Raw genomic sequence first — 18,940 nt, forward strand, 5'->3', positions numbered from 1 at the left:
ACTTGAAGAAGAAGATTTATTCAGAAAATTTAACATTTTACTGTAAATACACTTTTCGATAATCTTGTACACTTGTACTTGAGAGTACACTTGTTACAGTGATTGGCCTGTAATTATCAACCAAACATGGATCTCCCTTTTTGAAAATTGGACTAACTACTCCCGTTTTAATGTCACTTGGAAACTTGCCATCCTTGACAGATAGGTTGATGATGTGAGACAGAACAGGAGATATATATGAAGAAATGTATTTAATTATTTTAGTGGGGATTTGATCAATACCTACTGAGCTGGTATAGTTTTGGAAGATATAGCATTCTCAATATCAAATGGTGAGACCTCAGAAAAAAAGAATGTGTTGTTAATTGTCATAGTTGTGAAATCGTTAAAGGTCTTTAAACAATTTTGCCACACGCTGAACTGTCAAAAAATTTGAAGTATTCCTGTATCAGTTGCGTACAATTGTCTAATATATTTAATTAAAATTATTATTTTGTGGAATATTAGATTTAAAGAGTTATTTCATAAAATTTATCATATTAATAATAACAAATGTTTTTGGTTATTTAATCAATATAATTCTAAAATTACCAATATAATGATGATTACATTTTTCTGATTATACCATGTTGACGCCTATGAAAGATCGAGCAGTTCCGTATGGGTTTCGTATTATTAGCTGTGTTAGGAAAATTTGAACTCTAAGGTTGACGTTCTGGAAATTTTAAATATAAGTAACGTCACTTTATATAAATTGTGACGTGCACGCATTTTTATATGAAAAATACTATACATATTAACTACATAGACAATTAATAATACGAATATTATCATTTTTTTCGCAAAATTGACAAAAATCTTGGTTGCTCTAATTTAAAGGTAAGATTTATTTTGCAAAATAGTTTTTATGTCTATATTTATTTGGTTTATATGTAAGAAGGTACGTGCTAATTTTTTTAAAACTTTTTTTAACAACTCGAGAAATACGGGATGGACTTAGATAATTTTGATTTTAAAATATTTGTATAAATCTGACATTTCAATCATATTTTGTTTTTAAACGATACAATTGATTTATTGCTAACAATTTTGATTAATGATGTATAAGATATATTATACCTCTACGTCTTCTTCTTCTTAAAGTGCCCTCTCCTCAATGGAGGTTGGCTACTACAATTTTAAAATCTTCTCTATCTTCAGCTGTTCTTATTAGCTGTTCAAAATTTAGCCCTGTCCATTGTCGGATGTTTCTGAGCCACGATAGTCTTTTCCTTCCTAGGCCTCTCTTTCCCTCGATTTTTCCTTTCACTATAAGTTGGGCATATTGGTACTTATTATTTCTCAGTATGTGGCCTAGGTATGATGTTTTTCTAACTTTTACTGTGTTAAAAAGTTCTCTTTCCTTGCCTATTCTATGCAGCACTTCTTCGTTTGAGGTATGCGATGTCCATGAAATTTTGAGCATTCTCCGGTAGATCCACATTTCAAAGGCCTCCAATTTATTTACAGTTGATGTTTTTAGGGTCCACGTTTCAACTGCATATAGAAGAGTCGACCAGACGTAGCATTTTGATAAACGTAGTCGAATTTCGAGTTTTATTCGAGAATCACAAAGCAGATTTTTTATTTTTTCGAAAGATTTTCTGGCCTGTTCTATTCTCGATCTTCTCGACCTCTACGTCACTGGTTTATAAATTTATAAAGAAATATTTATTAAATATATTTATTTATTTAATAAAGAAATAACATTGCTTATAAAGAAATAAAGTCTTTAGAAAATTTATAAAATAATATATATATATATATATATATATTGAATTGATATGCTAATTTAGGCACTTTTTTTTATTTATTTTAATATTTTTTTGTCAATAAATAGACTTTCTTTGGTATTTTTTATCCCATTTAGGTATGTGTTCACATGCACTTTATTGTTATTTATATTATTAACCTAATCTAACATGTTTGTTTACAAACAACTGTACGGAAAAAATAGCTGACACTATTTTGCGATAAAAAGTCGTATTGATGATTTAAATAGTTTTTTAGTGTTTTGTGGTGGGTGTAAAATAGATCGTCGGATCATGACGTATGATATATTATTGGAAAAGAGAAAGGGTAGCGAATATGTTAAGACAAAAAACACACACCTCGGCAATGCCAAAAGGGTATTATATCATACCTCCGTTTGCATCGTGTGATGTGTTAAATGAAAGGTAAGGGAATAACGAAAAACAAATAAGACAGCTGCCAAAAGGGCAATACACAGTATCTTTAATATTAATGAACTTATGTATAGCGACATAGGAGATATCATAGGACACTATGAATAAAAATATATTTACTGTCAGACAAATTTTGATTTATTGACTTAAAGAAATTGACCGAATCCTACCATGCGACATAGCAGATGAAGGGGGAAGATATAACCCATATATTAAGATAGAAAAAATCAAACAAAACGACTACCAAAAGGGCGTTACACAGCATTTCGTTATTTATGAACGTATAGCGTTCATAAATAATTAAACTTAGCACTATAAGGTAAAATTTGCTTTATTGACCCGAAGAAAGCCTCTGGCTGAGTACAAAATAAACAACTAGCTGAATCCTACCATGTGACTCATCACATAAAACGACATGTAGTAGATATAATGTATATAACGTGCCATCAAAAAATATATACAGGTTATAGTAAAAAAATGATCAGAAGAGTCAGAAGAGTACCAGATCATACTTTATATTTACTTGGTTTACATGAAAGAAGTTTATTGTTTTAAAAATTTAACGAGTAACTGCAGATTTCCATTGATTGAACCTTCCCGGCAGAATTACTAGTTTAATTTATAAGCATTAATACTATCACAGCTCGTGCAATACATTTTAAATAATACAACCGAATCGAAAATGAATCGAATTCCCATCTTCCCATTAAACAAAAGTAGTTTTTGAAGGATGATGCTTTGCGTAATTATATTGTCTTCGGGAGTTCTTGGAATTGTTTGCTTCTGACGTTTTGTCTGAAGCGGACGTGGAGGTGACCTATCGTTGCCATCATCATCGTGTTTGTGCGATGAGGATGCATCCTTTATTATTATTACTCTTAATGTGAGTACGATTCTTGAATGAATTTCACAAGTACATAATACACTGCACTGCTTGGAATAACTTTTTATTAGGAAGAATTTTCTCCAGGGTGCAGCAATCTCATATGTTTGTTTACATTATTTGATTGGGTAAAGAACTTCAAACAAATTTTGCACTGATAAGGTTTTTCTCCGGTGTGTAATCTGATGTGTTGTTTTAAAGAACCTGACCGGGTAAAAGATGTCAAACAAATTTCACACTGATACGGTTTTTCTCCGGTGTGCATTGTCATATGATTTTTCACATCACACGATTGAGAAAATGACTTAAAACAAATTTTGCAGTTATATGGCTTTTCTCCGGTGTGAGTTCTTGAATGTACTTTTAAAGCATAACGTCGGGAAAACGATTTCAAGCAAGTCTCACATTCATAAGACTGTTTTCCAGAGTGCTTTTCAACACGTTTTTTATTACTTAGACGTTCAGGTAATGTTTTTATTATTTCCATTCTATTCTTCTCCAGAGAATCTAAAAGAAAAACCATAATAAAAAAATTTGTTGATTCCTAAACGAACGGAAGCGATTCGGAAAAATCAAGCAGGTAAGACTCATGACAATTATCAATTCGTATATATGTAAATAGGTCAATATAAGAAACAACTCCTCCAATAACTATTTTTCTGAATTTAAAAATGCTTTGCGAACACGTTTAAATGTAACTCGACCATAAACACGAGGCAGTCCAACCTAAACGACCACCGCCAACCTCTTATCTTTCCCACGGCACTTCTATTCAAGCATTCACTAACTTTCCTTCTATATTATCCCAATTTATGTGAAAAAATTAATACTTAATACTTGAGCACCAAGCATCCGAACTGGGCGTAGCCCAGAGCGGAGGCTTAAGGTCCAAGAAAGCAATTTCAGTTTCGCAGATGTGACAAGAGGATAATAGGAATAAAGTGCTTAACACTGGTCTGAATTTGAATCTATTAGGGAACCATGTTGGAGTTCTATTACCCAGGACTCCCATATGAAGAGCATTTGGCTGATAGTTCTACCTCTATCGCGCATCATAGTGCTATAGGGGGGAAAGGGATGGTCTGGAGCATTGGAACAAGGTGAAGTGATTCCTGTTTTACACGAATTAATAACTAACCGAACATAATTAAATTGCTTGCTTGCTTGCAGAAATGTCAGTTCTGGCCCTGGTGTATTTAATGAAGGCCAACCGCTTCTGCTAGACTGTTGATCTAGTGGCAATTCCGTACCCGGTCTTGGAGTATTGATCTGAGATAGACCTATTCTTTCCCGTGACTAAGTACTGATTAGTGGTTGTCCGCTGTGGGTATTCCCCCACTCTACCTCTCATGCACTTCGAGTGACTTTTTATGTGAAAACGATTTTTTTGTATTTTTTATGCATGTTATCACAAGGCGCATATCGCAAACATTTTTATATAAGAAGTACTTGACAAAATAAGAGTATTTGTTTAAAAACGAGCTCTCTATCACTTATGGTTAGGCGATAAATGCATGCCAACTTAAGCTTAAGCCTTTCTTTATACATAAAAAAATTCTACTATTTTGGGGCCAGATTAATTTTGAAAATTTGCCATTTTTTTGCGGACCCTGGATTGCAAAATTATTATGCAAAAAATATTACAGATCCTAATGAAATTCAACACATGTTTCAATCATATTATAATTTTTTTCTAGGGGGAATATGAAGGCTTTAAATTATGTTTACAGAGATTAAAAAATTTAAAGAGGAAACTCCGTTGTTTGCACTTTTTTCCTAATTATTGCTATTTTTAAACAATAAACATTAAAAAAAAATAAAATGGACAGTTAAGGTTTGATTTCGTCACTGTGTATCACAAGTCGCTTATATGCATATTTCTACCTCTTGGGTTCCTCAGAGCGAACTATATAATAGTTATTATTATTATTATTAACATAAACATTAAATTTTCAATTTCTAGCTAGTCATAAATTACCTATGTAAAATTGAAGAATGAAACTTTTCCCGTTATATATTTTTTTTAGGCACAATATCATTTGAGTTATTATAGATGAAAATATGGGTGCAAAAACCAAAAATTTTGGATTTCTTTTAGATCATGTTAAATAAAAAATTAAGCACAAACTTTGGGACTGGCTCATATCTTGATTATTGATACAAAGTAGGTCCTGAAGTGATTCCACCAAAACAATAGACTCCTATGGAAAATCTCCAACAAACGGCTTAAAAAATTATTTGCTGTTGTAGTATTGATGCTTTGTTTTGTAGTGAGTTTTCTGGGAAATCCCTATATAAGCATGTTGGAAACATATTTATAGCAAAAATGAATAAACAAATAAAGAAAAAAATTGATCTATCATTATAAAAACAGTTACTAACTATGCCAGAAGTATTCCAAAGCTACAATCTCATGACAGAAATTTTGTTTTTATTTCATTTATGCCTCACCTGAACAATCCTCTCCTTTTGGTGGTTCATCCTTAACGTCTTCAAGCTTAATTGGTGTAAATAACTGACTCTCTTTATCATATTCCCCAACTTCTTGCTTAATTTCATGTTTGATTTCCATAACTAATAAATAAATTAAAGAAATTATTGTGGACATTTCTCGTATTAGCAATGCAATAAAATACTTTGTATTAAAGCCACAATTTATAACTTGTTTATCTATTAAAATTTAGTTTTTAGATAAATAAAAATAAATTCGTTACAAGGCGAAACACTCCATGGTCTCAACAGAGATCAACGAAACATATAATCAAAAGAGAAAAGTTTATCTGGAATGTATGCCAACTAAGACACAATAAACATAACACAAAAATAATTACAAGACAACACTCGTAGATGGATCAAAATGGTCATGGCCAGATTAAATAATGCCTGACACAAAAATAATTAATCAAGGATGAAAATTTGGGAGTAGGTAAATGAATTATTAAATAAAAAAGTTTACATTCCTGAGGTACTTCCTTCTTGCAACAATTTTGCAAAAAAGATCGAGTTTTCATGTAAGGGGCTGTATTTGGTAAAATAATGAAAAAAATAAATAAATTTTTTTTAGAAAACTATCAGCTGGACTACCTTAAAAGTTTGTCAAAACAACTTTTTTATAGTTTTAGTATTTTCTGTAACTGCCCTTTTTGTTACTGCTTATTTTGTTACCGATTGGATACAAACGCACATAGAAAATGACACATTTTTGAATTGACTAATTTTTTGATCAATATGGGACAAGATTATCAAACATAAAAATTAAAAAAAAAAAGACATAAAATGTATAAGAAACCTCAATAATATGAATGATAATATTAATTTAAAGAAATACATTTAAAAATAAACATAGTTTTTGAGAGCAACAAATATTTTTTGTCATAAAAATTTATAAAATCATTTAAATTAAAATTCCTTTTAGATTTACATTCTAAAATGTTTATGTAATATTTACCTATATTTAGAATTTTATATTATTACTTGTAAGGGTTAAAATGGTGTTGTGTTAAAATATAGCAATTTTTTTTATTTTATTTTTAAGTGCATTTTTCGAAATTCAATCAACATCTTTGCTGAAAATAAGTAAAAAGCAATGAAAATATTATGGTCAGTACTTAAAAATGTGCTTTTTCTAAATCATTTTTTACTTTTTTTGTGACTTAAAAATATTTTAATTATAGGTTCAATTATAACAGATAAGTTTAAAAACTGATCATGTTTTAATAAAATCAATGGCATTTTTTTCCAAACTGATTTTTTTGAAAAGAATATTTGAGTGCATATTAAAGAAGACTTGACTTATATGATGCATATCTTTATATACAAAAATCTCATATCACAATGTTTGTCCAAGCTAATATTCAAAAACGTCTAAACCCATTACAATAAATGTTTGTGAAAGTATTTGTTGGTCCAACTTAGGAGATTGGATAATATGTTGTATCTCAATGAAAGACCCTTATTTTATTAATTATACATTGTGAATGAATTCATTGAAACCTATATAACAGAAATAATGCCTCCTAGAATGTATATGAAACCATCTAAACACATAAAACGACATACCATCCCCAATTTGTACTAGTTCAGCCTTATCCTCTTCTAATTTGATATCTTCAACAGTAATGTCCATGTTTAAATGGTCTGAAGGGCAGCCATCAACAAAATAGCTTTTTGTATCGTTTTTAATCGAATCCTCCACATATTGGTCCTCTTGAATCTCAGTTTTAAGAGAAGAGTGAACAGAAACCTTGGGGAAACCGATAAATTCTGTTTTCACCACGCATTCTTCTATGGGACAAAGAGGTTGTTCTTGTTTAACTTCCATTGTATTGACTTTATGATTGTTTGTTGTTTCCTAGCCAGAGTATATACTTCCTCTAGCTGCTCATTCTCATTTGCTGCTTATTTTACTTTATAAGCAGCACAGCAGCTTATTTTACTTTATAAAATAAGCAGCACTTTACTTTATACCAAAGAAAAGAATATGATACCAATATGATACCAAGCAAGCCTCTATATTCCACAGATCACCTAACCTCTAGATGCTTCACGACAATACTTTAGTTGGATATGAAATTCAGCGCTCCAAGAGATTTGTATCGGAACTAATTCAAGCAATAAATTACGCGGGAAATTCAAAATTTAATTTTGGTGGGAAAATTTAAATAAAGCTTAAAATATTTAAATATACTTTGGTATATTTGAAAAAAAAATGTATTTGAAATTTTAAAATGTGCAAATTATTTTTAAATTCAAATATACACAATACCGTTTACGAAAAAATAAGACAAAAAATAATTTATTTATTTATTTAATACATGTAAAACAACTGTATATAAATTTAGAATAGAATGGAAATATGCTTTATTACCACTGAAAATTGTACAATTTTATGGACAAAGCTTACAAAAAGTCAGAAAAATAACAATTTAAAATTTACTGAAATTACATAAATCGTCAATATCACAAAATAAAAGATAATAAAATACACAATGTACTGCAAAATTTAAATAAACTGCAAATTGCATAATAAATCCTTACGAACTAATATGTTTAAGTTTCTGCATGTGATACTCAAATATATATTTATACAAATACTTTAGTTACTTGTACATAAAGCTATTCGTTAAGAAACTCTTTTACTGAATAATATGGTCTTTCAGATAGATAGGTTTTTGTTCTTTTACGGAACTTAAGGAAAGAAGTTGCAGATTTAAGTTGCAAAGAGAGACGATTGTATAATCTTTTTACTGAATATAATATAGATTTCTTTACTAACGCAGTGGACGGGATCAGTAAATACGCATTAAAGGTTGAATTTCTGGTGGAGTAGTCATGATTAGGTCTTGCTGAAAAACGTTGTAGGCGTTTAAGAATTAAGCAAACAGTTTCTAAAATATATTAAGAAGGAAGACTTAAAATCCCGTGATTTTTTAAGTATCTTCTGCAATATGTTATTCTACCGAGAACAAAAAGATACCGTATTGCTCTTTTTTGGTTTGTAATTTAAAAACAACTGTCAGATTGGGCAGCTGTTCTAGAACCCCAAAAAAGAAGACCATATCGAAGATGAGACTCGAACAAAGAAAAATATGTTATTTTGGAAGATGCTAAATTAATTTTCTTCAAAACAGATCTTATTGCATAGCAGACTGAGGCTAGTTTCTTACTTAACAAATCGATATGAAGGGACCATTTAAGGTTGCTGACTATAAAAATACCAAGAAATTTTACAGAATCAATGATACTGATCTGGCTATTATTAAGAAGCAAGGATTGAAGAGCTTTATAGGATAATGCTACTGTCTTATCCACGTTAAAAGAGAGTAAATTAGAGTCTGACTAGGTTTTATTTTAAATAGATCAGAAGTTATAGTTGCATGAAGAATTGCAATATTAGAGTTTCTCCAGGTAATACTGGTATCATCAGCAAAAAGAAAAATGTTTCCATCGGTTTTAAGTTGGTGATGTGATTTATAAAGATAAGGAAAAGTAGAGGACCCAATACTGAACCTTGTGGTACTCCACATACAATGCTTTTGTGACTAGAAGCTGTATCATTTGCTATAACTAGTTATTTCCTATTCCCTAAGTAAGATTGGAACCAATTCAAAGAAACACCTCGAATTCCATAGAAATTTTGTTTTTTTTTATCAAAATGTCGTGATTTACACAATCAAAAACTTTGGAATAGTCACAGAAAACAGTGGCAGTATAAAGATTATTGTGTAGTGCTTGATAGACCTCATTTGGTACATACATAGCATCACTGGTACATTTATTACATAAAAACCCGATCTGACTTTGTGATTTTTTACAAATCATTAAATATAAATATAACTCAAACTAGAAGAGCACATAATACACACTATACAAGCATGAATACAAATTAATGACTGGTATTAAGATGACCAATTATGGAGATAAATAGGATACTATGGAACAGATATTTCTTTCCAAAGAGTATTTGTGGTATAATTGTTTTAATGCTCCATATAATTTTTTCTTTTTAGGGGTAATTGTACCTCTTGATATATTACACTGCTGCAATATTTTCAGTGGTGTGATATTCTTAAGGGCAACACCTAAAAATAAATGTGATGTTAATTTCTTTATTCAATCCTTACAAGGCAAAATCGATTCATTATATTAACCTTCGTGTAGTGGCATTACTGAGTGAGAGACTTGGTAGACTGTTTTTTGATGTGAGTATTAAACAATTTATTGTAAGTACTAGAATGTTTCAGTACCTTCATATATCTTTGTTAGATTTTAGCAATGGGAGATTATAAACACAGGCAAGCTCCTATTTCTAGTTTTTAGCCCCAGCTGGTCTATGACACTGAGGCAACTAAACTTAAAAACTCTAGTATCACTACCAGAAGGTTAAGCAAACTGTTAATTTTATAGTTAATCATATTAGAGAATATTTACAAATTTGCTGATGACAATACAAAATATAAAATTTTAACTACAATTACCTTTTAAATCCTTACTCTCATCAGTTTGTATTAAAATTTCTTCATTTGGTAACTGTGCATCATTGTGTTCGGCAACTAAAAAGTTTCATAAAAGAGTAACCAATTTGAAAATTATTGTTATCTTCGTAATACTTACTACAATGAGGTATCTCAAATGATTGAAACGTGTGTAGATTGTGCATCTCTACTTGTTGAAGGACTCTTAACTAAAACAAAAAGTTAATATGTATAATAATTTATACCATGATTCATTTCAAATAAAATAATTTTTATTAATTACATATTAGGGTTACTTACTTTCGGTTACATTTGCTTCCACACTCAACATTGAAATACTTCTGGGATGTAAATTAGAAGAAGAATCTAAAATCAATCATCAATCAGTTATTTGTTCTCTAATATCAAATATTTATTGGACTCACCATACAAATGTAAGCTAGGAATTGCATTTTTATACAATTTATGGCTCCATGAAGAAACAAACTTATCTTCAAAGTGTCTGTGGCAGATTCGTTTTGTTTTAAAAACTGTCCAGGAATTCATCAAATTAGGATTTTTTATAACACTAAGCCACTTCCTAAATCGTATAATGTCTTTATCAGGATTTGGAAAGGCATGTCTAATTGATGACGAATTGGTACATTGTAGGATACAACATTTATTGTGAAAAACCATATTTAACTAATTATTATTAATCTGCAAAATACTGTTTGAACACCGCCACGAACATTTAAAACACAGATCACTGAGGTAGGTGGTTTGTAATTTACAAACTAATTTGAGGTTAATGCTAACTATAACCCAGAGATATTAAACCAAGTTTAGTTTAATTTCTTTGCAATAATAACCATCAAATTCAAATCAAAATCTGACTTTATAGACGCTAATCAATTACTGACAATTAGCGATTGACAATTTGACAATTATAACTTTTAGTTGTGTTCTAAACCTAAACTGCAGAGTAAAGGTAAAGACAGAGTAAAGCGACATCTGAAGATTTGTATCGGTACTACAAATGACATTTAGTTTAGTTTGACCTTGAGCTACCTACGTGAAACGTCTAGTTATTAGTGGTCTGTGCTATATTCTTTGATGATACTTTACCACCGCCACCGAACAACTTAAATTTTTTTGACAATTGACATTTTTCATTATTGGATTGAAAATATTTTTGTTGTTTAAAATCAGAGATTTTAAAATCGATTAATCCGAGCCGAGCTCGTACAAAAGGTGCCTTTGGCTTTGGCTATATAATATTATCATATTATATTCGCAATGCATGGTCTAATGATGCAAATTAATAAGTTACTTAAAATGGTTTTGGAACTGTTTTCTTGGTCATGCCACTTATTTATTTGTCGTTTCGATTTATGTACTGTTCGTTCGTGCCTTGCAAGATATTTCGGATTTAATCTTCTAGGCTTCTAGGCATGATACTATGATTAAGAAGATAAGATATTGCGCATAAGTCGTGACCTAATTGGAGAGCTGCACGTTCGTAATGTCAGTTTTTTGTATGTGTCAATAAATAATCTTTAATAAATAGTTTGGAGATATCCTTTTGTGTACGATTATTGTAATTATTAAACCTTTTTTTTTATATTATTATTTTGCTAATCGAATAATTTCATCACAGAATGCATAAAAATCCCATTTAACTTTAACAAGAATTCAAATTCTGCTCTCCAATGACGGCATGCGCGAACACGACCGATTTTGTGCTACGGGAAGATCCTATCTTGTTATTCATGTATCATGCTTCTAGGTATAGTCACAAAATAAATAACAATTGTTTATTATTCTGTGTTCTGTGGTATAGTTGTATACAGGGGCGGACTTATATACTGATACATTTTATCAAAATTACGGCAATCCCACAAAGTAAAAGAAAAATACATATAAGTAATACTTTTATATTAAAATATAATATATTTAACATAGTGAAAAAATATAAAAAAAAATAATTTTAAACTTAACTATCGTCTACATTTAAATCGGTATCACTATCATTGCTATAGTTTAAATCTATAACTACTCTATTTATGATGTTTTGTACTTAACTATAAGTATTTTTCTTCTAGTTTTTTTACATACTCTATACATTTTTTCCAATTATCTGCTGTAATATTATTACATTCGGTCCTAATTAAATCTACAACAGTCGAAAATGATTTATTAGAATTATTATTTTTCCTCGCATTACTTTTAAATTGAGACCACAACAATTCTATTGGATTCAGTACACAATCGTAAGGAGGTAATCTTAATACTTTATGGCCATAATTCTCAGCTAGCCTGTCGATAACATAATTTTTTCACATTCAACTGATTTTAATAGTTCTACAAGTTGTTTCATGTTTTGATAAAAATTCTTGAATTTCAGCTTTGTTTGAATTAATGTTTGGAATTTTACTCTTTAGTCTACAATGATACGGAGCATTATCCAAAACAATAACGCTATTTCTTTTTAATTTAGCTAGTAATTGTTGCTCAAACCACTTTTCAAACAAAGTATTGTCCATATCTTAATGATAACCTAAGCGACAATCATTTACACTCTTAGCAGAGAGTAATAAAGAATCTTCTATCCTGATTCTCCAACACAGTGTAAAACACAAATTCTCTTCCCTCTAGAGGGAGGAACATTCTATAATTGCCTGCTGTTTATTCACTTCTTCTTCTTCATGTGCCTTGTCCGTTCCGAACGTTGGCAATCAACATGGCTATTCTGACTTTGTTTACGGCAGATCTGAATAGTTCAGCAGATGACAATCCGAACCATTGCCGCAAGTTTTGGAGCCACGAGTGTCTTCTCCTCCCTGGACCCCTTCTGCTGTCTATTTTCCCTTGAACGATCAGCTGTAGTACTCTATATTTATTATGTCTCATAACGTGACCCAAGTATTCCAACTTTCTTTTCTTTATACTTATTCCTACCTCTCTCTCTTTTTATTTACTGTTTATTCACTGTTTTACATAAAACCATTAGATTTTAAAAACCCCCAAAAAGTAGTTTTATGACACTCGGGGATTATTTTTTTGTTTCTTAATTCACTCAAAAGTTTATTTAAAGTTGGTATGTTATTCACTGAATACATATGATATATTGTTTCCCGTATAGCTATATTTTTTGGGTACCTAATACTCGATGGGCACCAGAATCCTTCTTTATTATTTTTTTTTTTTCATAACACTGGACCTTCTTTTATTAAGTTCATACACAGTGGATTGTGGCACTGGTGTCAAAAAACTGTCTTTTTGATCGCTTCTGATTTAACCATCGTCGAAAGAAGACCTAAGAAAAAATATGTAACTTTATTTTTTCAGGAATTCTACATTTTTTATGAATTAATTAATCGGTAAATATGATTAACCTTCCTAATACCGGGTGGGGCGAATTCTCGCCTCAGGTCTAACGTTTTTATTAATATCTGTAATTAAGTTTAATTAATCGCTTTGACGGTTTAGGACATTGGTATTTGATGTAATAAGAGCACAAGGAAGTAGTAAAACCCAAAATACCGCAAACAGAAAATTAAATATTCTCGTCTGATTTCGCGGAAATGTATGTGGGGCGAGAATTCGCCCTACGTGGTATCGACTGTTTTCACGTTCTACAAATCTGATTTTATCAGTTTAGACGCAAGTTTTGGAAAATGGTTACTAATGATTGTACTACTTACTTGCCATAATGTGCAATCGTATTCTTTACATATTTAGCAGTTGATTGTAATGTGTTCCCTTTATCTTTGAAATTCCATTTTTGCTATTACACAGTGGGAACTTTTATAATTCCCCTATTAACATATTTTTGTCTAGATTCTTTGAAGCATCACTTTCTAGTTAAGATTGTCTCTCTAAGAATTTGTAAAGTGCAATTAGCCTTAAGTGCGTCCGATATCTGATAACACTACCTGTTATTTGATGAATGTGACTGTTTTTGATTTTTAATTTGTTGAATTGGTACTAAACAAAGTATACAGACAATAAAGAGTTAAAAAATTGTAAGATTAATGAGATACACAGAATCCTTGCGCTTAAAAGTGAACCAAACTACTGGGGCGAGAAGTCGCTCCATCTGGTACTGGTCATTTTAAAATTCACCCGGTATTAGGAAGTTAACTAAAGAGTACTTTTAACGAGTACTTACCGTTGTAAACGTTAAGCAGATGTGAGATGAATATAACCAGAACGTTTTTCAGGTTCAGACTCGTCTTCACTTCCTGAAATAGTGACAGGAATGTAGGTACAGGACATCGTCACTTATCATTTCTGTATCACTCATATTTATAGTTATCACAGTGACTTCTGTTCTAAATGAACGACAAAAGAAAAATGAAGTTCTTTTCAAATAAACTTTCTTCTCACAGAAGCAGATTTATTGATAATTTGATATTTATCCTTTTACCTTTACGTACCTAGAAATTTCTGAATTCCAAGTACAAATGCAATTAACTGATTAAATTTAAATAGGTACACAAAATTATGCTTAAAATTTCATTTACCAATCGTTAACAACTCAAAATTAAAATACGTACCTGGCTATACCTACTTATAGTAGAAACCCTCAATTCAGAAGAGTGATATCATAGTTTAAACGCGGAATATCCTCAAATTTAAATGTACACAGCGGCCCTCGAAAACTGCCTGTTTTCTCGATTGCAATTTGCGTTTCCTCATAAGAAATTACAGAATATATAAAGTAGTATATTTATTTGTGCTTCTCTATAGTAGACTTGACCAGAAGTTGTCGAACAGTGTAGCCAAATCTTGTTCACAAGTAGTAATTATGGTCATACAAAACCTGTATTCTTCCACGCAGCGATTATTACCGTCATAAAAATACCAAAAAACATGATTTTTTCAATAGTAAAAATTAAGCACAAAATTGTAATAAAATAAATTTTATTTATATGTTCCGTTTCGTTACGTATTTAAATTTATAAAATAAAAATCGATATTTTAAAACATTATTTTTCAATCGTTTGGCAATGTTGGAATTAGCGAGGGAACTCGGTTTTACAATTCGGATCCAGACATGCAGTAAAACTAGTTTTTATTATTTTTTGCCCAAGAAATGAACGAAGAAAACATTGGTGTTTCTATGGGTAAATAGTGCATGTGTTTTTGTGAGTATATTTTATGTGATAAGTTTGTAAACTTATTGTTGTCAATACTGTATTGTAGTATTGATAAAACGTGTTATAGATAATAAGAGTGTTATATTTTGTCGTTTTATAGTAAATATTTCGTTATATTCTTTGAAATTTATGTATATATAGTATATATCCAGAATACAGCAAAATTCTGATGTTGATTCCAAGAATGAAAAGCCGCAAAAGAGACGGAAAATGTTAACGTCCGAAGAGAAGGTAATGATACGAAACGTTTATGAAGGAATTGTCGGCAGAAAAATGGCATTAAACGTTAGCCAAGCGGTCGACATTTGTAGCAGTTTAACAAAAGTATCCGTTAGCTGTATTTATCGTGTACTTAAAAATACATCGGAAAATAAAAAGCAAGAAAAAGGTAAAACTAGAGGTAGGAAAAGCATTGTTTTGGATGACGAGAAAAGGAATATTATACGTCGAAAAATTCATTCATTTTATTTTCGGAGTGAAATTCCAACACTGAAAAAAATTTCTCAAGAGCTCGAAAATGATGACTCTTTACCCAAGATATCTCGTAGAGTCTTAATCAGGACCATGCACGAAATGAACTTTCGATACGTAAAACGCAACAGAAAAAGTATGCTATTAGAAAAAAATGAAATTATTCTATGGAGAAGAAAATATTTAGAAGAAATACGAAAAATTCGCAGCACAGGATGCAAAATATATTATTTGGATGAAACCTGGATTAACGAAGGTCATACAGTTGGAAAAGTTTGGCAAGATTTAAATGTAAAAAGTAAACGCGAAGCATTTATAGAAGGCTGGTCTATAGGATTAAAGGCTCCATCAGGAAAGGGACGGCGTTTAATCATCACCCATATAGGAAGTGATACAGGGTTCCTTGATGATGGTTTGCTTCAATTTGAGTCGAAAAAAACAGGTGATTATCATGAAGAAATGACTTCTGAAGTATTTGAGCGCTGGTTTAAGAGAATCTTACCAAAATTGGAATCTGGGTCTGTGGTTGTTATGTACAATGCGCCATATCATAGCCGCAGACTAGAACAATTACCGACGACGGCATGGCGGAAAGGGAGAATTCAAGAATGGCTTACAGAAAAGGGGATTGCATACGAAGAATCAATGCTCAAAATTCAACTACTTGACATTGCACGGTTAAGGAAAATTGAATATCTTAAATATGCTGTAGATGAAACTGCAAAAGATTATGGTGTCAAAGTTCTGCGTCTACCACCTTATCATTGCGAACTTAATCCCATTGAACTTATCTGGGAGCAAGTGAAAGGAGAAGTAGCACGCAATAACAAAACGTTCAAATTAAACAAAATTAAGAAACTTTTGATTCAAGCAATCCTCCATGTAACTCCAGAGAAATGGGCTAAATGTATAGGCCACATAATTAAAGAAGAACATCGTATGTGGGAATTTGACACTCATATCAAAGTTTTACTAGAGCCAATTATAATTACACCAGGTGGTGAAGATAATGACAGCGATAGCAGCACTGCATCTTCAGGTTTAGACAGAGGATAATATTTTCTAATAGTTTAATAAGAACATCAGCATAAAAAAAAACAAAAACAACAAAAAACGAGAAGAACATAGTAAGTGTGTATAGTGTTTGTGTTTAAACACATCAAACATTATTTTTATTTTGTTTTTATAGAATTTTATTTTGTTTTATAGGATTTTATTTTGTTTTATACTGTTTAAGTGTTTTGTTCATTTTATTTAATAAGACAATATGGCTCTTGGCGATTACCCATTTAAAAAAAGTATCGCGCCACAAGACATACCTCTGGGGTGGCGTGGAAACTGTCTTAAAATTTGTTTTAAAAAAATTTCATTGTGTAACTCTTTAAGGACGGGTCACGTCAAAAGACGTTTTAGCGTAACTTCCGCGACAGCCGGTTGGTATCAGTAAACTTTCTGCAAAATAATTCTTTTTTATAGCTTTTTGTTTGTGGCATTCTGTATTTTTAGGGGAATGTAGGGAATGAGCCACAAAATATTTATTCATATGTTTATTTATTGACGTTTCGATCTCTATATCCAGAGACCGTTTTCAATTATACAAATGATAGTAATATTTATTTTCTATGGCTTTTCGCTTGTCGTTCTGTATTTTTAGAAATAATGTTGGGAATAAGCCACAATATATTTATTCAAATGTTTAATTTACGGACGTTTCGATATCTATAAAGAGACCGTTTTCAAACATACAAATGACAGATATATTTATTTTTCTATAGCTGCTTGTTTGTGGCATTCTGTATTTTTAGGGAAAAGGTTGGACATAAGCCACAATATATCTATTTACATGTTTAATACATTGACGTTTCGATCTCTATTCCGTTTTTAAAGATAGAAAAAAAAAAGAAAATAAACAATATAGGATTATAAAAATATATAATAATAAACAAATAAAAGAAATATTACTATCATTTATATCTTTGAAAGCGGTCTTTGGATATAGAGATCGAAACGTCAGTAAAAACTTGTAAATAAATATATTGTGGCCTATTTCGAACATTAATATTTGAAAAATAAAATATAATTAACGTTAAAATAAAAGTAAGTGTACGTCACTGGATTTCCAAACGGCTGTCCGCATTTCTGGGTCTTTAAACGATGACTCACTCTCTCAAATAGTGAAATTATACTTTATGTATCATTTAGTAAAACTTTGGATAGAATTTAAAATTGAACCTAATGTAACGAAAGACTAAGGGTGACTATTCGTTACAGCATTAAGGGAGTACAGTCATTTTGTGCTTGATATCGGCCCAGTCTCTTAATCTGGGGAATTTCATCCGAATTATCTTGCAACGGATAGTACACTCGAGAAATCGCTCTCAAAAATAAAAAAAAAATATTTTAAAATAATCTCTTTTGAGAACAATCTCCGGCGTAGAAATCGAAACGTCAAATGCTTAATTATAAAAAGTAATTTTCATGTATTTTTGTATTTATTGTTATTTTACAGCAATGGTACGGAATTAAAACATTTTTAACTAGCCGTATCTTATAGAAAATTTAATTGTCGCTATTCTATTTCACTACAATTTTACTCCAAACTGAATTGTTTTAAAGTAATTAGCAAGGAAAATAGAAAAAAAATCGAGTTTTATATTTTTTATTAATGTTTCCGACCTATTTGAGAGGGAGGATAAGTAAATTATAATTACTGAACTTATCACCTAATTATTTCTGCAAAACTCCGAATGTCACTTCTCACATCCACCTCAAAACAGATCTGCCTGGTCTATAAATGAAGATTTCATTTTTGCTAAGGTTATATCTCTAATGATATTAATATAAATAATTGTTATAATTGTGTAACTAATATTCATAGGAATATACTCATTAGAGCAAGTTCAAAAAGAGAGCAAAAGTGATTTGCAGAATTCCAGAACTCGCTGTGGAAACTAGGAAACTTACTACTTATCCCGTAACATCACTTTCGGAACTTGTTTCGCAAATTACTATTGACAATCCCCAACGTCCATTTCCGGTCTTGACCGGCAAAACGTTATTTTCTAGGCAAAAAATTGTCCAGAAAATATATATTTTCTGGTCGGTCGTAAAAAATGAATTTTTCTGCGTATAGGTTGTTTTAATTAATTACCAAGAACTTAAATAACTTTTTTATTAGTTGTTTCTAATTATTTCACTTTTCTATTGTGTACAAACATGTTTACAGAATGTTTTGAATAATAT

The 18,940-nt window shown here is 30.7% G+C and overlaps 2 protein-coding genes across 6 annotated transcripts in view; both read right to left on the bottom strand.

Moving 5' to 3' along the window:
- The window catches only part of LOC140435197 (uncharacterized), a 28,382-nt gene extending 20,742 nt beyond the window's left edge, over window positions 1–7,640 (bottom strand). For 3 of the 5 annotated variants that reach the window (XM_072523979.1, XM_072523977.1, XM_072523980.1), the window contains exons 1-2: window positions 7,168–7,639; window positions 5,560–5,682 (exon numbers count right to left, since the gene is read on the bottom strand). In XM_072523979.1, the coding sequence (XP_072380080.1) occupies window positions 5,560–5,682; window positions 7,168–7,429 (385 nt within the window). In that variant the 5' untranslated portion in view covers window positions 7,430–7,639. Of the gene's footprint in view, window positions 1–1,809; window positions 3,616–5,559; window positions 5,683–7,167 lie in introns of those variants that run through there. The other 2 variants (XM_072523981.1, XM_072523978.1) reach the window with 2 other exon arrangements.
- A 326-nt stretch (window positions 7,641–7,966) lies between these two features.
- On the bottom strand, window positions 7,967–10,987 carry LOC140433555 (uncharacterized). Its single transcript, XM_072521539.1, has 5 exons — window positions 10,508–10,987; window positions 10,383–10,448; window positions 10,222–10,291; window positions 10,086–10,160; window positions 7,967–9,689 (listed from the first exon to the last, which is right to left on the bottom strand). Exons 1-3 carry the CDS (start codon window positions 10,758–10,760, stop codon window positions 10,236–10,238), a joined length of 375 nt encoding a protein of 124 aa, XP_072377640.1. The 5' UTR covers window positions 10,761–10,987; the 3' UTR covers window positions 7,967–9,689; window positions 10,086–10,160; window positions 10,222–10,235.
- Window positions 10,988–18,940: the final 7,953 nt, after the last annotated feature.

The sequence above is a fragment of the Diabrotica undecimpunctata genome, chromosome 2 (genome assembly GCF_040954645.1).
Source record: "Diabrotica undecimpunctata isolate CICGRU chromosome 2, icDiaUnde3, whole genome shotgun sequence".
In the NCBI taxonomy this organism is placed as follows: domain Eukaryota; kingdom Metazoa; phylum Arthropoda; class Insecta; order Coleoptera; family Chrysomelidae; genus Diabrotica; species Diabrotica undecimpunctata.